The sequence below is a fragment of the Parasteatoda tepidariorum genome, chromosome 1 (assembly GCF_982258835.1).
Source record: "Parasteatoda tepidariorum strain Cologne lab strain chromosome 1, Ptep-v5.0, whole genome shotgun sequence".
Taxonomy (NCBI): Eukaryota; Metazoa; Arthropoda; class Arachnida; order Araneae; family Theridiidae; genus Parasteatoda; species Parasteatoda tepidariorum.
In genome coordinates, this window is record NC_141755.1 from 47,237,754 (window position 1) to 47,260,199 (window position 22,446).

At 27.4% G+C, this 22,446-nt stretch overlaps 1 protein-coding gene across 2 annotated transcripts in view; it reads left to right on the forward strand.

Annotated features, from left to right (window-relative positions):
* Positions 1 to 20,142, forward strand: part of LOC107451499 (uncharacterized) — a 110,550-nt gene extending 90,408 nt beyond the window's left edge. Inside the window, exons 1-12 of one of the 2 annotated variants that reach the window (XM_016067631.4) lie at positions 1,613 to 2,091; positions 2,630 to 2,707; positions 4,398 to 4,485; positions 4,566 to 4,715; positions 5,360 to 5,462; positions 6,196 to 6,340; positions 7,823 to 8,010; positions 9,738 to 9,877; positions 10,034 to 10,217; positions 11,889 to 12,051; positions 13,347 to 13,476; positions 15,911 to 20,142. In XM_016067631.4, the coding sequence (XP_015923117.2) occupies positions 2,639 to 2,707; positions 4,398 to 4,485; positions 4,566 to 4,715; positions 5,360 to 5,462; positions 6,196 to 6,340; positions 7,823 to 8,010; positions 9,738 to 9,877; positions 10,034 to 10,217; positions 11,889 to 12,051; positions 13,347 to 13,476; positions 15,911 to 18,708 (4,158 nt within the window). In that variant the 5' untranslated portion in view covers positions 1,613 to 2,091; positions 2,630 to 2,638 and the 3' untranslated portion in view covers positions 18,709 to 20,142. Of the gene's footprint in view, positions 1 to 1,612; positions 2,092 to 2,629; positions 2,708 to 4,397; positions 4,486 to 4,565; positions 4,716 to 5,359; positions 5,463 to 6,195; positions 6,341 to 7,822; positions 8,011 to 9,737; positions 9,878 to 10,033; positions 10,218 to 11,888; positions 12,052 to 13,346; positions 13,477 to 15,910 lie in introns of those variants that run through there. The other variant, XM_016067623.4, reaches the window with a different exon arrangement.
* Positions 20,143 to 22,446: the final 2,304 nt, after the last annotated feature.

Here is a 22,446-nt window from a genome sequence, read left to right on the forward strand (position 1 = left end):
GTTTTCTGAATAAATAACGAAAGTTTAATCAAGTTCTATATATATTACATTCGCGAGTATTATTTTTCCAATATTTTCTTATTTCATAACTAACTTTTTACATTAATTGTTAAATACAAGGATCTGCAAAATACATTATGTCTAATAACCGGCTTGTTATGGAATGGAAAGTTTCGTAACATGCTTTTGAAAATTTTAAAATAAAAATTTGAAAATTTTCTAATAATATTGAATACCAGCTGCGATTTTACAGGTTCCGTGCCGATCCGGTAACCAGGATTTGTTTCCACTTTTCAAAGGTTTCTACGTTTCAATCACCATTTTATTTTACATATCTGTACATTTAAACCAGCGTAATTATTTTTATGGTTGCATTTTCGCTAAAAATTATTGTCCTGCTTTTGCATTTAATATGTCTTCATTTTGTAATAAATTATTTTAAAAAGGAAAAATGGTTGTCGTTAACTGCCGTCAAATAATTTATAGGTTTATCAAAATTTTTATTCATTTATAAATTCATTCACTGGTCCGATTATTCACTAAAATTTCTTTAATGCCCAAAAACAAATTAACAGCTATTTATTGTTGACTCGCTGATCCTCCCATTTTTAATAAAATGTTTTTTGATCATTTTTTTTTAATCATTGAGCTTTAACTATAAAGAAAGTTAATAAAAGAATATACTATAATTAAAAAAATAAAAACCTATAAATATATTTTTCAAGCTAACAATATTAGCAAAAAGAAGGATGGAATAAAATTTTTCACTAAACATTAAATCTGAGTCTCCCCCCCCCCCCAACCTAACGCTCCGGGCGATTGCCCGCCCCTTTTGCTTACTCCTTCAAACATGAATTGAATAAAACTTTTTGTAGGTAATGTTTCATAGGTATTCGCGACATTTCTTATTCAGTAGTAGTAGATGAACTTTTATAAATTGCTCTTTTTTATTGGTTAATCGTAGTTGTGAAATGATTTTTTCATGATAATGAAGACGTCATCTTGGCGATCGATCATTGTACTGAAGTTGAAAGTATCTATAAATGTGATATAAGGGTACTAACAGCTAATATTACAAATTATACGAAATAAGAATAACCACTGGAAATTTCTATCCATTCAAGTTTGATAAAAAAAAAATTAGTAAAATGGGTGATATCGATTTTTTTTTTTTTTTGGATTCAGGTGTCAACAAAAATTCAATTAGGTCGAACAGTAATAAAATTAAATCTATATTTTAATTTGATCTTTAATCATTTGTGCTATATTAGTCAGTTTGTTTTAATTTTATTCAAAAATTCAACTTACAATCGTTTTTTTTTAATTATGAAATTTTATTCGTTTTGATTATGAAACTTTGATTATGTATTTAATGATTTTAATGCATAAAATAATTTTATATATTTAGTTCACTTTTTATTCAATATGACGACTGGTTGAGAATTGTTTCTATGATAATTTTTTTTATATTTCCATAACTGGAGAATAAGACCTCATTCTGGAAGTCACAGCCCGTCACTTGTCAAAAATGATAAGTAGAAAGTATTGCGTAACGCTTACATTTGGCACACTTGGCGAGTTCTTTTGACCATGAAATATCACCCATCTCTTCGCTCAAAAAATGCAACCCTGTTTGTGTTGTGTGTATATTTTATGTCCTCCTTGTACGTCGCGTGTTGATTAGCGCGTAGAATCGTTTTGCTCCCCATCTAATCCGATTAAGAAGAAAAAAAAATTTCATTTCGCATAATGGTTACCATTAAATCGTTCGTTCTTATCGCTGAGCCGATCAGTTCCGATCATCTAAGTTATATCGGTGCAATGATGTCTGCTGAAATTTTCAGCAATGGGCTGGGTTTTCCGCTGTTTCACGGCGATAGCTTTACCTTGCCACGTTCTTCTAATGTTTTTAAATAAGGCCAAGTGGATTTTTAAAGCATTTTTCTAAAAACAAACCCCCTGATTGTGTTTAGTGATATTATTGTGCATCAATGGTTTGACTATTTTGACCCTATGTTACGTATGTCATGAAGCCGGATTAGCTAGCTTGTGATCATCCTTATTGTGCAATATAGTTTAAAATTTTTTTTTGTAAGTATGCAAAACGTTATTTAATAATATTTTTTGATGAATAATAATTAAAAAAAAAACACTTTATTTTCTCTTGTTATGTAAATGAAAACTATTATTATGTTTATGGAACAATATCTCCAATTTATGCTCTGAAGATAGAAAAATTTATTTTATTATTAAGCAATTGATAAAAATAATAAATGCGATAATTTAAAAAGCTTAATTTTATATTTGTGAAAAAATGGAATGTTTTATTCAAAGAGTTTTTTTTTATGTTTCATCTGTCAATAATTGCATCATTTTGAAGAATTTACTTCTGGACTGTTGATGAATTAATTGTATCACTGAAGAAAATTGTGCAATTTTATTCAGTGAAAGGAAATCATTTAAAAATTATTTACTTTAATTTTTAATTAAGAAATTATCTTATAATATTTATTACATATGAGAAGATAAATCAAACATTTGAATCATCTGGCATTAATTGAATGATTTTTATACTCTGACTGAAGGTTTCATTAAAATTTAATAAAAACAATGTATTTTTCTTCTTCAGGTGGGTGATATGATATCTGTGATTGATATGCCTCCTCCTGAGGAGTCTTCTTGGTGGAGAGGTAAAAAAGGATTTGAGGTAAGATTCTGTTTTTAATTTCAATATTTTTCATTCTATATTTTGTTGATAATTTGTAATACTTTATAAAGCTATCTATCTCTCAAGCTTTGTATTTTTGACACAAATTTTACTTTTTTTTATAGATTTCTGTATATTCTCCCTAATAGTAATATATTTTTTTTTCAGTAACAACAATTTTTTTTTGTATGCTTAAAAACTTATGCAGCAAAAGGCTATCTTATTGTTAAGTTATATATATTAGTACAGTAGCCCCTCATGATGTTGTATTTGGGTGTCACAAAAAAAGTCTGATGTATCCAAAAGCACCTTATGATGAACTTTAGCAACTCTCTGGTTTGAAAAAAATGAGAGAATCATCCACTTCCACATAATGCTCATCACACTATTATTGCCCATTAATTTCAATTAAGAGTATTGATGGATCTTAATGCCTTTATGTCATTGCTATCCTTAAGAAATGAGTTATTATTAAAATCAAATCTAAAATTGCAATAAATTAATAAAAAATTTCATTATTTATTTTTCTTATAATTTTTTTTATTGTTTTAAATTTTTTTTATTTATAGTTTTCTTAAATTAGAAAAATTGATAATGTGCAGGTGATTATTATTTTTTTTGAGAGGCATAAAATAAAGAGCAATGTATCAAAATATAATTTTTTATAATTGCTGAGTATAAATATTTTCTTAAAAAAATTGCTTATAACTTTTTTTTTAAAAATTATTTTTGTTGTTGAAAAATCTGAATTTTGATTTTCTTTATAATCAGTAGTGTTTATGTTTAAACCATAAGCTTTTTCTCATGACTTTTACAACATGGGTATCAGAATAGCAAATGCTAGCTTACTGAGCAAATTAAAATGGTTCAAAATATATTTATTATTTAGAAATTTTATCCTAGAATCATATTTACATTATTTACCATATCAACCTTAAAACAAATAAATTTATTTATGTCTGCTATATTGTGAAACAATTTTGTCAAATGATACTAAGTGACAGTTTCGGAAATAATATGAATAGCATCAAAAATAATTCAAGCCAAAGATTTTTTTTAAAAGAGAAGTTAAACTTTTTTTCTTTGTTTGCTAAAGGAATAATTTAAATAATTTAACTTTAAAAAAAGTAACATAGTGACAACATTTATCTTAACCATGTGTGGAATCTAATAATATTTAACTGCTTTCTAAACACTAATTTAAGCATAATTTGAGTTGTATTAAAGAATACTTTAAGAAAAGTTATAGGCTGGTAATTTAATATCGTCTCAGATTGTCACATTACCCATTTTACCTTGCCATAAAAAATTTCTCTTTATAAGATGAGATTTCACTTATAAGAAGAGATTCTTATGTTAGCAGTCTGTTTTTGTGCCAATTAGGCAAGCTTCTAAGTTTTTTCTTAATGTCAAGTCATGAAAGAGTCAATGCATGGATATCTGAAAAATTGCATCAAAAGTATTTCTTCTTCCATTGCTTTAATATTGTAAAAATTTTCTAATTATTTCCATTATCTAATATTTTTAAAAAAAAATTAAATATCAATGTTAATTTTTTTGTTTATTATAGATAATCAGTTTCCTATATTTTATTTCAAAACATATATTTGTTCATGCCATTGTGTGTAATAAATCATCTGTGTATCAGGTTATAATATATTTGTAATGAAATCTTTTATTTAAATTGTAGGTGGGATTTTTTCCTTCTGAATGTGTTGAAGTTATAGGAGATAAAGTACCACATACATTTAAGCTATCAAATGCATCTACCAAACCTGGTAAGCCTTTTAATGCTTTTTAACAAAATAAATATTTTATTTTCTTCTTCATAGACATTAATTTCTTTTTCTCTTGTTAGTATTCAGACGACATGGAAAGCTCATTGCATTTTTTCGATCCTTTTTGCTTTCTCGTCCTTCGCGAAGAAAACTTAAACAGAGTGGAATCTTAAAAGAAAGGGTTTTTGGTTGTGATCTTGGTGAACATTTATTAAATACAGGAAGGGATAGTAAGTATATTTTTTTCATATGTTAGCGTTTAAGTATCTCATTTTAAATAATTTTCTAGAGTTACTAATATTGATTTTTATATATATATATATATATATATATTATTTTATTATGTATATTCATCTTAGTTTTGTTAGTTATTTATTTTGGTGAAAAGCCTTTGTTTTCCTCGTATTTTATAATTGCATTATGAAATTGTGCGTATTTTATAATTGAATTAATAAAAAAATGTAAATGAATTACTTATTTTTTAGGTGTTTTTATGAGGTATATTTAGGTGTTTTGAGTTTTTCTTTGATTTTTGTTATGTTTAGTATTCATATTTCAGATAAGAAATTAATATAAAGATGTCATCTGCAAAATAAATGATTTTTTTTTCTAATTTAACTTAATTTTTCCCCTTTATTTTTATAGTTAGTAAGGTTTCTTGAAATTGTATTAATTACTTTTTAAGATTGTTTTATTAATAAGTTATGTAATTTAACATTGATAAAACAGATTCTGCATAGTTTATAGCTTATGCATTTTCGTTATGCATACATAAACGTTGATAAAGTTTGCATTTTGACTATGTTGTCAAATTTTCATAATTTATTTATCTAATTTAGAGCTTATATAGAAGATTTGCATTTTGTATTTTTAGTACCCATGGTTTTGAAATGTTGTGCTGAATTTATTGAAGAATATGGCATAGTTGATGGTATATATCGTTTATCTGGTGTGAGCTCAAATATTCAACGTCTGAGGTAATTCTTTAATTAATCATTTTTTCCTCTCTAAATTTCATGTTGTATTTCAATACATTTTTGATATTGTTTGGTCAATTTGATGCCTTGTGTGAAAGGAATCACTGATAGTTGCATAGAGTTGAAACGGAATTATACCTTTTCAGCTTTTATCACAATTAAACACTTACAAACTATGATTTCTATGTTTTTATATTGATTTTGCTATTTGGAAAAGAAAAACTCATAAGATTACTTTACTTTTTTTACATTTGTTTTTTATGAATGAGAGTTCAACCTTATTAATTTAACAGCGTAAAAAATTATCTGGAAAATTTCAAAGAAAATTTTCTGTTTTGAAACTTTCCGGAAAACCAACATCTTGGCTCTGATTATCTAAACTTTGCATATAATTTAAATAAATATTCCATCTTGTTTCTGAAGCGAAGTTTATGTTTTTAATTGTTTTATATGTGTTTGTCTTACACTAACTTTTACTTAACTTGTTTTAGTAATTGAGTTTAAGAATAAATTTTTGATTTTTTAAAAATATTTTAATATTAATATAACTAAGTTGTAAATTTTATATATTATAAATTTAGTATCAAAGTTGATCTTTCTTAAAGAAATGGAATATTCTTTAAAAATTTGAATTCTTTATATCCCCAAATTATTTTATTGCATAAGTTTTAATGTTATTTTTTAAGCTATTTTGGTAACTGTTGTAATGAAATAAAAATATCATTTCTTTCAGGCTTGCATTTGATGAAGATCGATCTATCAATTTAGGTGACCCTTCAACAGTTCACGACATTCATTCAGTTGCATCTTTACTAAAGATGTATTTCAGAGAATTGCCTAATCCTCTCTTAACATATCAGCTCTATGATAAATTTGTGGTAGGTTGTTAAGCAATGATAAATATGCATTTTAATTTAACTGCAGCAAAAATGTTTTTTTCCTTAAATTTAGACATTATGATATTTTGTTTTTTTACATTTAACTTTATATCCTACCAGGCTATTAATAGATAATGAGAGAAATTTTTTTACAAACTTGGTCAGGCAGCAAAGTAGTAAAGAACTGAATTATAATTATTTTTAATCAAATAAAATTGCTTTTGTTTAAAGATTTTAAAACTATTATTCAGAAGAATAATTTTAATGATTTTTTTATTCTGAAATAATAATTTTAGTAATTATATGTAATAGCAGTTTTCTGGTTTGAAAATTTCTAAAAGTTTCAAGGTTTATAGTATTATTTTCCAGATAAAAATATTTTGTCTTTATTAGTCCAGATTTTCAGATTTTTTTCCTTAAATTTTTGATTTGTGCATGTTTAGAACATCCCCTTTTCTGCAAATATAAATGAAGATTTTAAAATATCTAATTTGAAGAATCAAGAGATTTAAATTTTTAATTCATCATCTTTTTAGTTTAGTTAATGATGCTAGTAATGATTGTGTGATGTTTGGCTTAATCTTAGGAAGTATCTGCTAGTTATATACACATTCCAGGCATGTAGCTTTACCCGCAATATTAATGGTTTCAAAATTTTTGGAAATCCAGTCACTTTAGGAAAAATAAACTCAATTTGTAATTTTACTTAACCAAGCTTTAATGTTGATGAATCATACCCTAATTTATTATTTTCAGTGAATGCTATAACAAATTGTGCAGAGTTCTGTAGTTTCACAATTGATTTGCCTTTTTCACAGGGTTATAAATAACCATGATTTTTTCTGGAAAAAGCCCATCCCACTGGTTTTTTTTCCAGGTTTTATTGAGTTTTTTTTAAAAGTTAATTAAGTTTTTTCATTATTTTAATTATTTCTTATAGTCTTAATTTAATTGTATTAATTTAGCTATGTTTTCATTTGAAATTGAATGCAGCTAGACAAACAGGTCTAAAAATATTATATATTGCATGTTGTTATTACCACAGTTTCAATTTTATTGTGAATTAATATCTCAAATTTTTGTGAGAATTCCTTTGTACATTATTTATATTAATTTTTAATTGTATGTGTTTTTAGGCTGGTTAATTAAAAATTTTAAAGCACAGTAAAATAGAAATATTTCAATGTGTAGAGTTTGTATTTTATTCTATTATATAAATATTATTTAGAACTGATTTGTTAATGATAAAATGCAATTTTCAGGACTTGCCCAGTTTTTTTCTGGTTGGGGTGAAATCATAACCTTGCTCTTTCGTCTGAATTTAAAAATGATCAAATTCAATCAACTATGCAGTAATCATATCTTAGAATTTTTAAATTACGAATTGAAGGCTTCTCTTGCTTCATTAAGTGCTATGAAGCATGCATTATTTCTTTGTTATTTAAAAGTTTGGTATTTGTTATACATAATGTATAATTTCAGAGTGCAGTGCAGTCATCTGAAGATGTGAGACTGTTAAGGGTTCGTGATGTTGTACAGCAGTTGCCTCCACCTCATTTCAGGACTCTACAATATCTGTTAAGCCACTTAACTAGGGTTGCTGCACATGGTGAAGAAACTGGCATGACACCCAAGAATATAGCAATCGTATGGGCTCCCAATCTTCTCAGGTATAGACTCTCTATTTAAGAAAAATTTTGGTTTTAGTGAAAATCACAATGCAAATGTACATTGCACAGAAAAAAAAAAAGAGACCACACTGAATAACTTTTAATCTAAGGATCTGATCTTTATGCTCTGGGACTCAATCTTAATGGTTTGAGGGGATAACCTTGAATATGCTGATATTTTAAATGAGGAAATTGGACACATAAACATACTTTCTCGGAATAAACATATTTTTTTCCTCGACGGATTCAGATTTCTGACCCCAAAAATATAAGGGCTAGTCGCAGTCTGGGAAACACGGTCTCCGTAGTTTGGTTAGGAGAGCGCTGCGCAGTTTTGACCCCTTAATGTAATTTTACTTTTCGCATATTTTGCTATATCTTGAGAACTTTTTAAGCAAATTGAAAATTTTTTGCACACAATTATAAAATTTGTTTATTCAAAAGTAATTCTATGCAAAATATAATTTTTAGTAATTATTTGTTATTTTTTATTATTTTATTTAATATCTGTCCACTAAGGTCCATTAGGTTTTTATACCATTAAAACCTTTCCCAGCGACTGGGCATACATCTGCACCAAATGCGGAAAAAGTCAAATTAGGAAGTACGAAAAATATCGAAACAAAAAATTTAACTAAACAAATAAGTAGATTAAAATGTACTCAAAATATTTGTGTGAGACTTTTATTTAGAGAGCCCTTGTTTACTATACAACCTTATGTTTCAGTCAACCTTGTGTATCAAAGACGATGCTACCAACGGTTATCTTTTAGAGTTGAAAGTTATTTATATTTAGAAAAGAAAAACTACTTTAGAAATAAACATGCATTTCAAACAAACAAACCTCATCTTTTAAAGCGAACTAATTTTTATGATATAAAATTAAATGCAAATTTAAACAAAAACATAATTGTTTATTTCTTTAAGATAGTTTTATCATTCATAATTGGTTAATTTGTTTTCTTGCGTAATTATATTTTTGGGGTCATTTTTACAGATGCTAAATTTTATACAGAGATCCATCTTTTCGCGATGCCAATAGAAGTGGCACTTCCACACCAGGAAAATGACATTGACTAAAATAAAAATCATTTGCCGAAAAATCATGTACCTTCGATCACAATTAAAATTAATGTGAGAGACCTCTAAGAGCGACCAACCTCCAGCAGCGACCATTTTACTGTGGAACTGAGAGTGGTCGCTCTTGAGAGGTTTTACAGTATAAAACATAATTTTTGTTTTTAAAAATGTTATTTAGATAGTGCTCTAACACTCCCTTGTCTTAATTTAGTAAGTTTGAATGATTTATATAATTTTCAATAATTTTTTTTAAATGTAATATGAAAAGACATTGACAAGTTTGAAATTTGTATATAAAAGATTTCTTAATTGGTAAAATTGGACAATTTGTAATTGGAGTGTAAGTTTTTTTTAAAGGCTTTATTCCAGGGAGCAAATAATGAATGAGGAACTTTTTTATATTTTTCATATTATTTTCTACAGTTTTAAGTTTTTTAACATAAAAAAAGAAAATACACACAGTTAGTTAATTTTATTTTTGATCAAATGTTCCTAAACTATATAAATAACTCTCTTTATCCAATGGTAAGTTTATCTATTTTATTTAGTTTATTCATATGATTAACTTTTGCATGAATTATTTGAAATAAATTTTAAATAAAAATTAGTATTATCATAAGTTTATTTTTTCTTCTTTTTTCCAACAGATCGCGGGATGTTGAAAATGGAGGAGTTGGAGCTTTACATGTTGTAGGAGTACAAGCTGTTTTGACAGAATATTTAATTAGATTTTCTGATTTAATATTTGATGAAAAAGTTTCTCTGCTCTCTGGTTCTGAACAAGAAGGTAAATAAAACAAAAAATCCTTTGTTTCTTTATTATTATTATTTGGAATTAACGTTTTAAAAAGTTCCATTATAAAATAGTGTATCAATTTACTGTCTGTCAAAGTATTTGTTACAAAAATTTTTTTCTTACTGTTATACAATTTTGCATTCTTAGGTTTACTTCGTGCTCGACCTAAATCTTTAGCAATCTCTACTCCTACTAAATTATTATCATTAGAAGAAGCAAGAGCTAGAGTACTTTCTACTCATCTTCCTCCTACTCAGCAAAAATACATTGAAGTTGGTGGAGGTCCTGATAAATTGCCTTCTAAATATCATACAGTTATAGATCTACCTGGGTAAGTTTAAAATTGATAAAAATGCTTCTTGCACTTTAATTTTTTTTTCTGGAAACACATTTTAATTGGACTAGTAGGATAGGATATTGTATTACATATCTTAAATTTAATCGACGGTTATCAAAATATTGATTCTTGTAGTTCTGGTAATAGCGGTTTCTAACTATTCTATTACAAATAAAGTTAACAACTACCTCTTATAATCTTATAACTACTTACTATAAATGACTTTTGAAATGAAGTTACTACTTCACTACTTCTAGGAGACAAACATAATTCGAGAACCTAATTTACATTTATGTTCAAAATTGTTTTGAATAAAAAATATAGTTTATTTAAACATGAGTAATTATTTCTTTATGATTGCATTAGCCAATTTGTTATTCAAAACCATTTTTTTTTTTTACTTTAAATTTTTTATACCTTTTTCAAATGCCAATATTTTATTTAAGAAATGCTAGAAAATTATCAAATATTTTGTTAATTGTTAAATGCTATTTTATTTCCTCTATGCCTAAAAAATTACTGAGTGAAATATGTTTCCTTCCACTGAAATAACATCTATATTTCATAAGCATGCAGTAGGAGATGTAGCCAAAATAATAAATTACTTATTTTTAATGGCTAGTTAAAATATTGATAAGTAATACATAATTTTTATCGACGTTTGGTCACAAGACATTCAAATTGCAAACATTGGCAAAAATGCGAATAGATATGAACCAATCAAAAAAATAGTTTTTTGAAACTTGTTTCTTAACTATACTAATGTTAAAAGTAGTTTTCAGAAATTGCTACTAACTACTGTTTTTTGTATTGCTTTTTGTATTGCTGTATTACTTTTTTATAAGAGTACTACACTACACTACAAACTAAGAAAAAAATTGGGGACTACACTAGTTTCTGTATTTCCGATCATTGATCATAGATTATTTGTTTATATTTCTATTTTTTGTATACATATTTATTTAATTGAATGTGCAAATTATAGGAAATGAACTTTATTATTTAAACCTACAATTTGTCTCTCAATTGTTTTTCTTTAAGGTGCCTACTAGATTTTCAGAGTTTTAATTAGAATAAAATGTTGAATAATTTAATTAATTTTATTTCATTAACACTTAGTTGTCTAACATATATTAGTGCTATTTTATATCATAACTTTCAATGTCTGGCAGATTTTAAGCAATAATGTTTTAGCATGCAAATTATATCTAATTTTAGGGAAAAAAAGTAATTAAAGTTTTCAAGTTTACTACAAAAACAAATCTAAAAACTTTCAATTTAATTTTTATGTAGGCTCTGTGTTTTTTTGGTATCTCACGATTTCTAAACTAATCATTATTTATGTTTTAATTAATCAATAGTGATAAAATATTTTTTTGTCATAGCAAGCTGTCAATTGCCCTATTTTCCCTGAACAAAAGCCATTGAAAACAAAGCAAAAAAATATTTAAAATAGATTTGTACAAAAAAATGTAGTAAGAAATTTATGGTGTTTTTTTTTTAACACTTTTTAATCTTTGTTAAAATAATTTTTTATTTTATTGACTTCATTTCTTCATTTTATTAAATTGTTTTTTGATCAAATCTTTTATAATGTCAACTAAAGTGAGTAATGAAAATAAATTGCTTAAAATATGAATGAATAATTTAAATTTAAAATTTCAGCAAACCAGGTTTACCAAAGTTAAAGAAATCTCCTTCAGGATGGAAGTCTTTCTTTTCGAGGGGATGGTATTCAGGAAGTACCAGAGAAAAAAGTCGCCCTACTTTTAGAGCATCGAGGAAAGCTAGTACTAGTTCACTTCCACACCAGTCTGCATATATGCAAGTAAGATGAACAAACACTACTATTTTTGATTATTTGTTGTAAAAAATAATTTCTCAAAAACAATGAAATATTATTGCTGAATATGCTATATTAAAATGTTTGTATTGAGTTTACTTCCTCTTCTCTAAGTTTGCTGCCAAAATATTTGAGCAAAATATTTTTATCTTTGATTGCTATTGCTTTATTTTTTGTAATCAAATGAATTTTTTCAAATGAATTTTTCGGTTCTTGCTAATTATAAGTGTATATTTTACTAATATTTTATCTACATTAATAGTGCTTTAAATATGTATGTTTACACTAGTGCACTATGTGACTGTGACATGGCACAATTTCCTCATTTCTAGTTGAAGTATGACTGACACAGTACTGGGATTGTTTTAAATGCATCCAAAAATATATTGCTTTGAAACTTCTTATTTTCTTCTTGAGTTTGTGGGAAAATGTGTTTATTGCATTTTAATGAATTTAGAAAAATCTTTTGAAAATATCAGGGAATAGTTAACAAAGCATTTCGTTGAATTCAAGTCCTCTTAATAGTGGGGAATGCTATTCTATACTTTAAGTAAAGTTAGATTTGTTTTAATACCAGGAAATTTTAGTGTTTTTTTTAATGAGGTAACTACATAAATTTAATTAAATCTAGCAGTTAAATATAAAACTGAATTATAATTTGGTATGTCCAAAAATATTAGGTACTATTCTGATTTCTATCAAAAGATATTAAGCGTGGTGTTAACTTGTTTGCACTCACAAGTTACTCCTAAAATATCAGCATATAAGTTAAGCTTCATGACTTTGAATAAAAGTTTAAAAATATGTAACAAGTGAGCCTTTTCTTTTAAGTATCAGACAAATAAAAAAATTTATTTTATAACAAGAAATGAGTACTGAGCAAACATTGTGAAATTAATTTTAAAAGAACATCTTAAATTTTTATTTTTTCACTAGGTTCACTAATGAATTTTTAAAAAAATTAATTACAAAATGTGGTTTGCTGATAAAGAGTTGGTTATTCCTCAATATTGTGTTGCAATATAAATGATAATATGCTTATAGATATTGTCGCTTTGATTAAGTCATCTAATTAGATCCTGATATATATATATATTAACTCTTAGCTTAGCAGCTCATTTTTATTATTTTTTTGATAGTTATGCTGTCTTTATACTGAAGTTTTTCAGCACTTAGGATAAAATTACCATTTACAATTCAGCTATTACTGAAATTAGTTTTATTTTCTTAAAAATTTTAATAGTGATTATTATTTTTTTAACCTTTACTTTGTTTCTTAGGACAAACCTGTTGAAACTGATGCACCATATAACCACCGAAAAAAGTTAAGGACTGTTAAAAGTGCAGAATCTCTTGCTCATTGCCTGAAGGAATCCTCATCCCATAGTACAAATAAAGATGATTTCCCTGGCAAGTTATATTTTCACATTCTTATTTCTCTGCCTAATTGTCTCTTGTACCAGTGCATGTATTATAATGCTTCATCCAGACCAAGGATTATATTCTTTATGTGGATAAAATAGATCAGATAAAATAGTGACATACTTTGTTTATAACTAGGGTCCTATAAATTATGTGTAAATTTTTAAAAAATTATGCGGCTAGGATGCGGCGATTTTTAAAAATTATGCGGCAAGGATGCGGTGTCTTTTAAAAATTATGCATACAGGTTGCAAATGACCCAGAAATTGAAACTGAAAAAAAAAAATCTCTTAAAGAAGTTCAACTTTCTTTCCTGTTTTAAAAATTTTTTTTTCAATGAATACAGTAAAGATTTCAACTAAATTACCTTCTTATGTATTGTACATCCATTTTCTACATCAGAACAATTATTAAATTTTATTAAAATGGAGAGAAGTTAGTCCAGAAGCTGCGTTTTCTTTCAAAATCTGTCTTTGTTTTGTAAAAATTTGGCCGTAGTAGGATAAAGCTCTTTCACAATCTACTGAATTAGGAAGCACTGAGAGCACTTGTCTTGCTTTTTTTGTAAGTTCTGGAAATCTCTCTGAGACTACCTCTGAATTTCAGAATCTAATTAAGTCCTGGTTTGAAAATTCTTTTACATATTCTTTGTAAGCAGCATACTCGAGTTTTATATCTTGACCACTCATTCCTGGAATATTCTTGAATACATTGTCGTCTTCAATATTGAGGTTGACTATTTGCTCTGGATCGAAAACTCGAGCAGCTTTCATGACGTTTAATGCAGGTTGCCTAAACTTGGGCCCGCGTTTTTTGAATACGTCTAGTTCTGGAGAGTAGTAAGTATTCAACTTTGCAATTGTTTTGTGAAACACTTCTTGAAGAAATACGTTGCGTGAATCTTTTCGTGAGTATAATGCCTGAGAATTACATCGAAGTTTAGACAGCAGATCAAAAATCTTATTGTAATCTTTGTGAATAGATACACCACATGTTTCGAAAAAGAGAAGAGTATCCATATATTTGAGCGTGTTCTGCAGTGAACTGAAAGTCTTTGCAAACGTACTTGCTTTCCACCAAAACTTTGCACTGATCGAGACAAGCTGTGTCAGGAGTAAGGTTTATTTCACTGCTAAAAAATTCTATGTAAACATTACAATATTCAGCATGATATTGCACTGATTTAAACCAGGAATTCCACCGTGTCTTTATTGGTACTGGGCAAAGTTTAGCTGAAAAAAGCTAAATTGAAAGTTTAACTATTGAAGCAAAGTTTAGCTAAATTGAAAAAGAAGATATATTTCAATTGAAAAAAAACCTTTAAGGAGAAATTTATCTGGTAAACAAATACATTTTTCTGAAAAATAAAAATTATACAGATATGCTGCGATTACGCAGAAAATTGTAAATTATGCGGGTTTCCGCATCTTTGCATAATTTATAGGGCCCTATTTATAACACTTTTTGATTATGTTATCTTGAAGATAGTATTGGTTAAGTTTGGTGCTGTCCATAGGTTGAAAATTCTGTTAAACCATTTCTGAAGTGTTTAGTGATGCAAACGTGCAAACTAGTTTTTTAGGTATCTTTGATTTTTTAAAATAAATAAGTACATTCAGATTTCAACTTTTATTTCATGTAGAAGAAGGTGCATTCTATAAATAATTTAAATACTTAGTAACGAAACTCATAAATCATACTCGACTCGTGTTAACATCAGACTCCTGTTTTGCATTTTAGGGCTTGTGAGCCTAAAATAAGTTTAAAAGTATTACTCTTTTAGAAATATCTAATACTTGCCAAATATCATGTTATATACGTGTATGTATTTTAAAAGTAATACTTTATGCTTTATTCATTATTATTTCCCTGTTTAAGTTATACATATAAATTTAGCAAATTTTAAATGACATATATTAGACAAATTCAGTTTAATTTTTTAATAACAATGATTTTTAATAATATAATGAAACTATCAAGTTAATTTTATGTAAGAGTTAAGGCACTTTTTTTTCTATTTGCAGGCTTTGTATTTAACAATTATTTCTTGTTTTCTTTTTAATAAACTTTAATGTAATAGAAATCAATTTATAAAGGAATAAATTTAATGTAATGCAAAATTATTATAATAATTGTCAAGTGCATCATGAAATTTTGTTTAATGTTTTAATAGTATATGTTACATGTACTTTAATTGAAATTTTAGGTCTGTTTATTAAGAACGTTTCTATTTTAAACTCTTTTTCTGTTTGGCTTTCACATTAAATTGGTCTTAATGTTATATGACAAATTGATCTTGACATTTAAACAGTTAAGTCTCAAATGATTTTATTTGATTTAAAATATTTAATTTATAGCATTTTCATATAATTTAAATGTATAAAACTGATTTTATAAATACGAAATATTTTGTATTTTACAGGAGAACATAGTAGAAAGTCATCACCACAAGTATCAGTGGACTCTTCAAATTCTTTGGAACTGTCACCACTTTCAAAATCTCCTGGTCTACAAAAGCATACTCGATCTAGTTCTCATGAGTCCTATTTTGAAAGTAATAGCATGGATATTATTTCTGAGCCATCTTTTGAAGAAGATGAGCATGGTTTGTTTTATTATGTGAGCCAACAAATGAAAATGCTACAAGATTCTTCATGGAACTCAGAGAAAGACAAGAAAGTAGATTCTGTTTCCATGAAAAGTTGCGAAGATCTTTCTGTTTTAAATAGAACTTATTCCAAAGAATTCTCCAAAAGTCCTCCAAGTTTATCTGAAAAATTTTCTCGTAAGCAAAAGCTAACTTCTGTTGAAGATTTTGCTCAAGTGAAATATCAGAAACTAAATGAAGACTTTGCTAATAACGAAACTCGTGTCTTTTTGGATGCTTCTCCAGAAGAGGATTATAACCAACAATTTTTTAGGTCAAATGATTATGGTTGGGATGACCACAATGATAAGTATCAAAATTGTATGCAGATGAATCAAGAAGACTTGACTCTTGATCCCATGGAGTTTTATGAAACTGCTAAAAATAAGAGATTATCCCTAGTATCGTCAACAGACACTGAGAACGAGCCCTCTGATCGAACAGTTGTAGAACGATATGGAAATGCTGAAACTGTACTAGTAGAAGTACATGCAACTCAAGACAGTTCCTCTGAAGAAGATCAACAGTATTCACCAAAGGCACCTCTCAATTTAGACAGTGTATTTTGCTCTTTTGGTGAACCGGCCATCGATTCATCCGACAGTGGCAGAGTTTCTGGATACAAATTGAGACCATTAAATTCTGATGAAACGGAAATTCAAGAGCTCCAGTTTCATCTATCTGATGAAGAAGATGTGATTTTGCCAGTTACAGATATAGAACATGAGGTAAATCCCAATGAAACCTTTACAAGGGAAATTAAAGAACCAGACGGCTCATATTCTGGTCTGAATCTTGATGAGATGGATAGTAGTGAACCTCACCTTGATGATATAACTGTTAGTTTATCTCCCAATGATCATCTGGATCTTCAAAATGTGCCTAGCCAGGCTGAAAATATAAACGATTCTTCAATTTCGAAAGAGAGTGAAAGATCTTCTGATGTAATATCAACAATTCAAAGGTCTGCAGTTGTTCAAAAGGACGAAGTAGTAACAGAAAACTTAGAATCTTTCAGTATTAAAATGCCGCCTTCACCGATTTATCCCCCAAAGAGCTTAAAGCTGCAAGAATTGCAGCCTTTAAAAACTAAAATTGAAATCGTTCCCTCTCATAAAAAGAAACTTTTTAACATACCATCTCCATCTTCCCCTGTGGAAGAAGTGAGAAAGAAATTTGAACTTAAGGCCTCAGCCACTTCTAAAAATGTTGAGCCTTCATCTGAAATAAAATTTCGCTCCAGGGAACTGCCATCTAAGCTTGTTAAAACTTTTGAACCATCAGAACCAATGGCTATTAGCCAACCATTAGAAGTTCCTTATGTTGATAGCCAAACAAAAAGTAGTCCACCTAAAGAAAGTATTCTGTTGAAACGTCACTCAGAACCTCCTCCTAAGCAAGTTAGTACCAGTCCTCCTCCTGGGATATTTAAACGATTATCAGATAAATATGAAGGTGAAAACATTAACAAAGTATCAAAAGGTCAATCAAATTCTGAAAAAGTAACTCCTAAAAACAATAGAAATGTTCAACAACCTAGTTTATTCACTCAGTTAAAAATACGAAAACTTCAGTCTTTGCAAGCTGAAAGCAGTCCTATTAATTCTGAGCCAGTTGATCCTTGGTCAGATCCAATATTAGATATGCAAGAAGATTATCATCCAATTATAACTTATTTACCTACAAAAGATTCAAATCAGGATGAACAATCTGATAGCAGCATTGAGGAAGAAAATGAAGTGGACTCCTTAGAAAAAGTTACTAAACATGAAATTGCGGATGACTCTCTTCTTGCATGTGAAACTGAATCTGTGAATTCTGTTATTCCTGACGATTTAAAAGTAGTTCAAGTGAGCCCTGGTAATCAATCTTCTAATCAAAATCAAGTAGATAAACCATGTTCAGTTAATGAAATGGATAATTTTCAGTTGAGTTCCAAAGTGAATGAGGGTAGCCCCGAAAGCGAGGCAGTTCGCCGAGAGCGAATTAATCGAATCAAGGAAGAAAGAAGAGCTCAATTAAGGGAAAAGCTGAAACAGGAAAGTTTTCGTATGGAAGCAGAGGAGAAAGAAAAAGTCCAAACGAAATTCCGATTGAGGAAAGAAAACTCAAAGCTTTCCTGCATTGAAGGTCAAGATGATGTAAAGAAAAGTGATAAAGCAGTGGAGACGGACAGTGCCAGCATAACTGAAACTGGCACTACCTGTGATTTAGACTCTTCACTTGAAAGTAGCAGGGGAACTTGTGTCTCTCCTGCTGCTGTTATATCAGAAATCTCATCTGGGACTGACAGTGGACTAGAATCTTTTAGTTTTTCTCCTAAATTCCCTAAGAATGTTTCAAAAGACTTGTCATCCGAGGATTGTTTACGGTCACAAAAATTTTCCGGGAGAAAGTCTGCTCGATCGTACGAGGACAGTCGTAAGTGGCTTTCTATGCCACCAACTGACATAAGGGACAAGGTTGCAATGTTTGAACGTTCCAAAGATACCAATGAACTGTGTAGGCTGGGACCAAATGGCAAATTTCCTCAAAAGCAAGGCACTTCTTTAGCATCTTCATTTGTTAGGTGAAATTTTGACTTTATTTTCATCATTTTTCAAGAACATTTTTCAAAGGTCATTTTTTTCAAAGTATTTACTTTTACATTGAAACTTGAGTGGCTAGCTGTAGGATAATCTGCGACTGATGCTTCAAATGCACAAAATCAAGCTTTAACTTTTTATTTAGCTTTTATATTTAGTGTTCAAAATTTCTTTTAGCATGAAATTGGTATTTTAACAGTAGAAACTTGTAAGTATGTATTTTCTAGATATGTAAATTTTTGTCTGCATTAATTGAGGTTTTAATGACCCAATAAAAAATTTCATTGGCAGAAATACATATTGGGCATTATAATTGAGTTAAAAAATTTTTAGGAATCAATTTATTTGATTCTCTTAATATTTAAAATCAATTAACAGTATGATAGTTTAACAATAGCAAAATGGTAATATTAATGATAGTTAACTCTCCTTTTATTGTAATTTTTCAAAATCTTTCTCCTTAGTCTTGAAATAATGTTTAAATATTATCATAAAAAACTATGATTCAATATTTTAAATTGCTTAATGAAATAAGTTTTACACATTACTCTAATAAATTAAATTTTGAGTATCTCTTTGACAATATTTGAAAGTAATCTAATTTTGTAAAACATTTTCATGATTACATTTTATTTTTGTTTCTAAGTTAACTATAAAGGAATTTGTTTACCATTGTTTTTTAATGCGTTGTATAACATACAAAGCGGGTCCACGGAAAATAATTTAAGATCGAGATTGTTGTCAGGAAATAATTTCATAATAATTTGCATACAGTCAGGGAATAAATGTTTCTTTTTATCTAGAGTTTTTTTAAAATTATTTATCAAGAATTTTTATTATTTTCCTTTTTATCTTATACATCTTGATAAAAAAGGAAATAAATGTGAGACCAAAATTTCCATTTTTATCAGGAATATATAAGATTAATATTTATATAAGTTTTTGTAATTAATTAGGCATATCAAGAAATGTGTGTTTGATGCCTTTTACAGCTAATTATCTTGTGCATATGATCATCATGTTTGCAATTGATCCTCACCTTGCTTACCTCATCATCATAATTTGTTCATCTCTTTTATTTGTATATAATTTTTAAAAACAAAATATTTTTCAGAGATACTTTTATTTTAGAGATATTAACAAACCACACATATCCTGTTAAGCGTGCATGATCCTTTCACTTAACTTAATCAGTTCATGTGTGGTTCAATGTATCACTGTGATAACATTTCATAATTTTTATTGCCATGTAGTTAGTGTGCTGTAATTAATATTTGTTCCACCTTGTGTGCCTAGATGTTATAGTCTTTTTTAAGTTTTCCACAAGAACAAAGCTTTTTATATATAAAGTGCATTTTTATGTTCATAGCTCAAAAGTATTGCAATAATATTTTAGTATTTGTACATTTTTAAGTGGAGTTATTATTAGTGTAACTTCCAATAGAGCTAGCCATGTAAAAAGTTTCATTGCTGTGTATGCATTTATTAAAACATTGCTTACTTGGCAATCATTACTTTTAAATAGTTATTTTTATTTTAAATTTGAGGTAAATTTTTTTTTAAAATTAATTTTTATCTAATGGCTTATATGTAACAAGTTTATTTTCTGACCAAATGCCAATTTTTTTTTCTATGATATGAAGCATCTGAATGGCATTAGCATATAAGTTCCTAAGAATTTAGGATGTCTGGATTCTAGTGCCACTTATCACTAAAATTTTATATTGCTTGCTCAGATTTATATTACTTCCTTCCCTCAAAAAAAAATAACAATCAATAATAATTTGAGTCTAGAAGCATCATAGAAATTTTTTGTGTGGTAAATTTGATTGTGTCTTGTTTAAAATCTTTGAAAATAAATAATTTATTATGGAATTATTAAATACTTAGTACAATTCAAAGTTTGAGAAAAATGTTATTTGCACAAACTTAAACTAGTAAGGAATCATTGCTTTCATATGACTTTTTTATCTTTGATATTTGTCATTTTTTTTATAAAAACAGTTGTGTACATATATCAGGGATTTTTTTCCTATCCAAGTTTGAGAAATTCTTTTGAAATTTTTTTTATATGCCTATATAAACTTGAACTTTTTAATCTAATTTACATGAAGCTTCAAGCCTGCCATTCCTCAATAATCGTCATAGATATCACAATTTTTCACTTTCAATTTTCTAACATTTTTGATAAGTATATAAAAGTCAAGTTTTTGTTAAAAAACTTACTGATAATTTTCAAACAATACTTTTTTAAATAAGTATTTCTTGCCATCAATTTGCTATTAATAACTTTACATGCCATTTTTCATAAACTTTTCTATATACTTTTTCGCAATAAACTTGGCTACATATTTATTATATTGTATTGTATGTTCTTGAAAACTCGTATGGTCTTCCCTTATTGTATATTTGCAAGTTATTTTTGATTACATTATTTTTCATGTTCCTCGAACTTTTTTACTTGATTATGAACTAAATATTTGTTGCATTTGTGTTTTTTTATTATGGAAAAAAAACAAAAAAAAACTCTGTATATTAGCTTTGATACCTCTCCATTTTAATTTAATTTTGTTTTATCTCTCCTATTTTATTTTAAAAATCCTATTATTACATCATTAAATTTCATAGCAAGGTTACTTTTTTAATACCAGATTATTTATCCAAACATTATAAAATTTTTTAATGAAATTTTATTAAATAGTCAGTTTAATATATAAGTTTAGTATAGTATTAGGCAATGTATATAATATCAAATAGCAGAATATTCATATATGTATAACAATTAATGTTACTTTCGAAATACAATTGTTTAGAAATACAATTTTTTTTTATAAGGTTACCCTTGCTGATAATTTTTTGGATTTAGACAATAGTTAGTATTTTTATAGTAGTACCTATGTTATCGTAATATTTTTAAAATAAATCTATTTCTATTTTCTAACTTAAACAACTTCTAATGTTTTTCTCATTCTCTTTTAATTTTTTACTGAGCATATAGTTTATTTCAAATAGTTATATGATTTCAAAGTCTAATAGTTGCACATGAATAATCTATACCACTTGAATTCGATAAAATCTAAATGTTAAGATTAGTTTACTTATTTGAGAAATTTTGTTTCATTTTTATTATTGTGATCTTTTGAATTTGTTTATAAATATTGGTTTATATATATATTTGAAATAGGTTTATTGTAATTCTTTTTGAACTTACATTGCAAATTATATCATGTTCTTTTATTCAAGCAATAAGCAATTATCTTTTAATGTCTTATTTTTAAATGTAGATCAAGTAGTTAAACTTGTATCTTTAAACCCATATCTTTATTAAATGTAATAATATTAATCTTCCAATTAACTTGTAAATATCAATTTGTTTTAAAACTATTTTCTACTTCAGGGCTTAGTTTCTTCTTCCTCCTACAGTTATCAGTATTTTTGTCCACCATCCCATATATGTCTTAATAATTTTCAACTTAATTTCAATACTTATTCCACCATAAAAATATTTATAATTCCTTGTGTGCAGTTAAAAGTAGGTAAATGTATGTACTGTCAAAAAAATCTCTCATGAATATTCATGTAACTTTATGTGTTCTGATCTCGTTGAATTTCTAAATGAATAGTTAAAGTTTCTGAAGGTATTGTATATATTGCGCTCTATGCTGAAAAAATATTAATTCTTCTGCAAAGTATGCTAACAAAAATTTTCTTTTTTAAGTGTTCAAA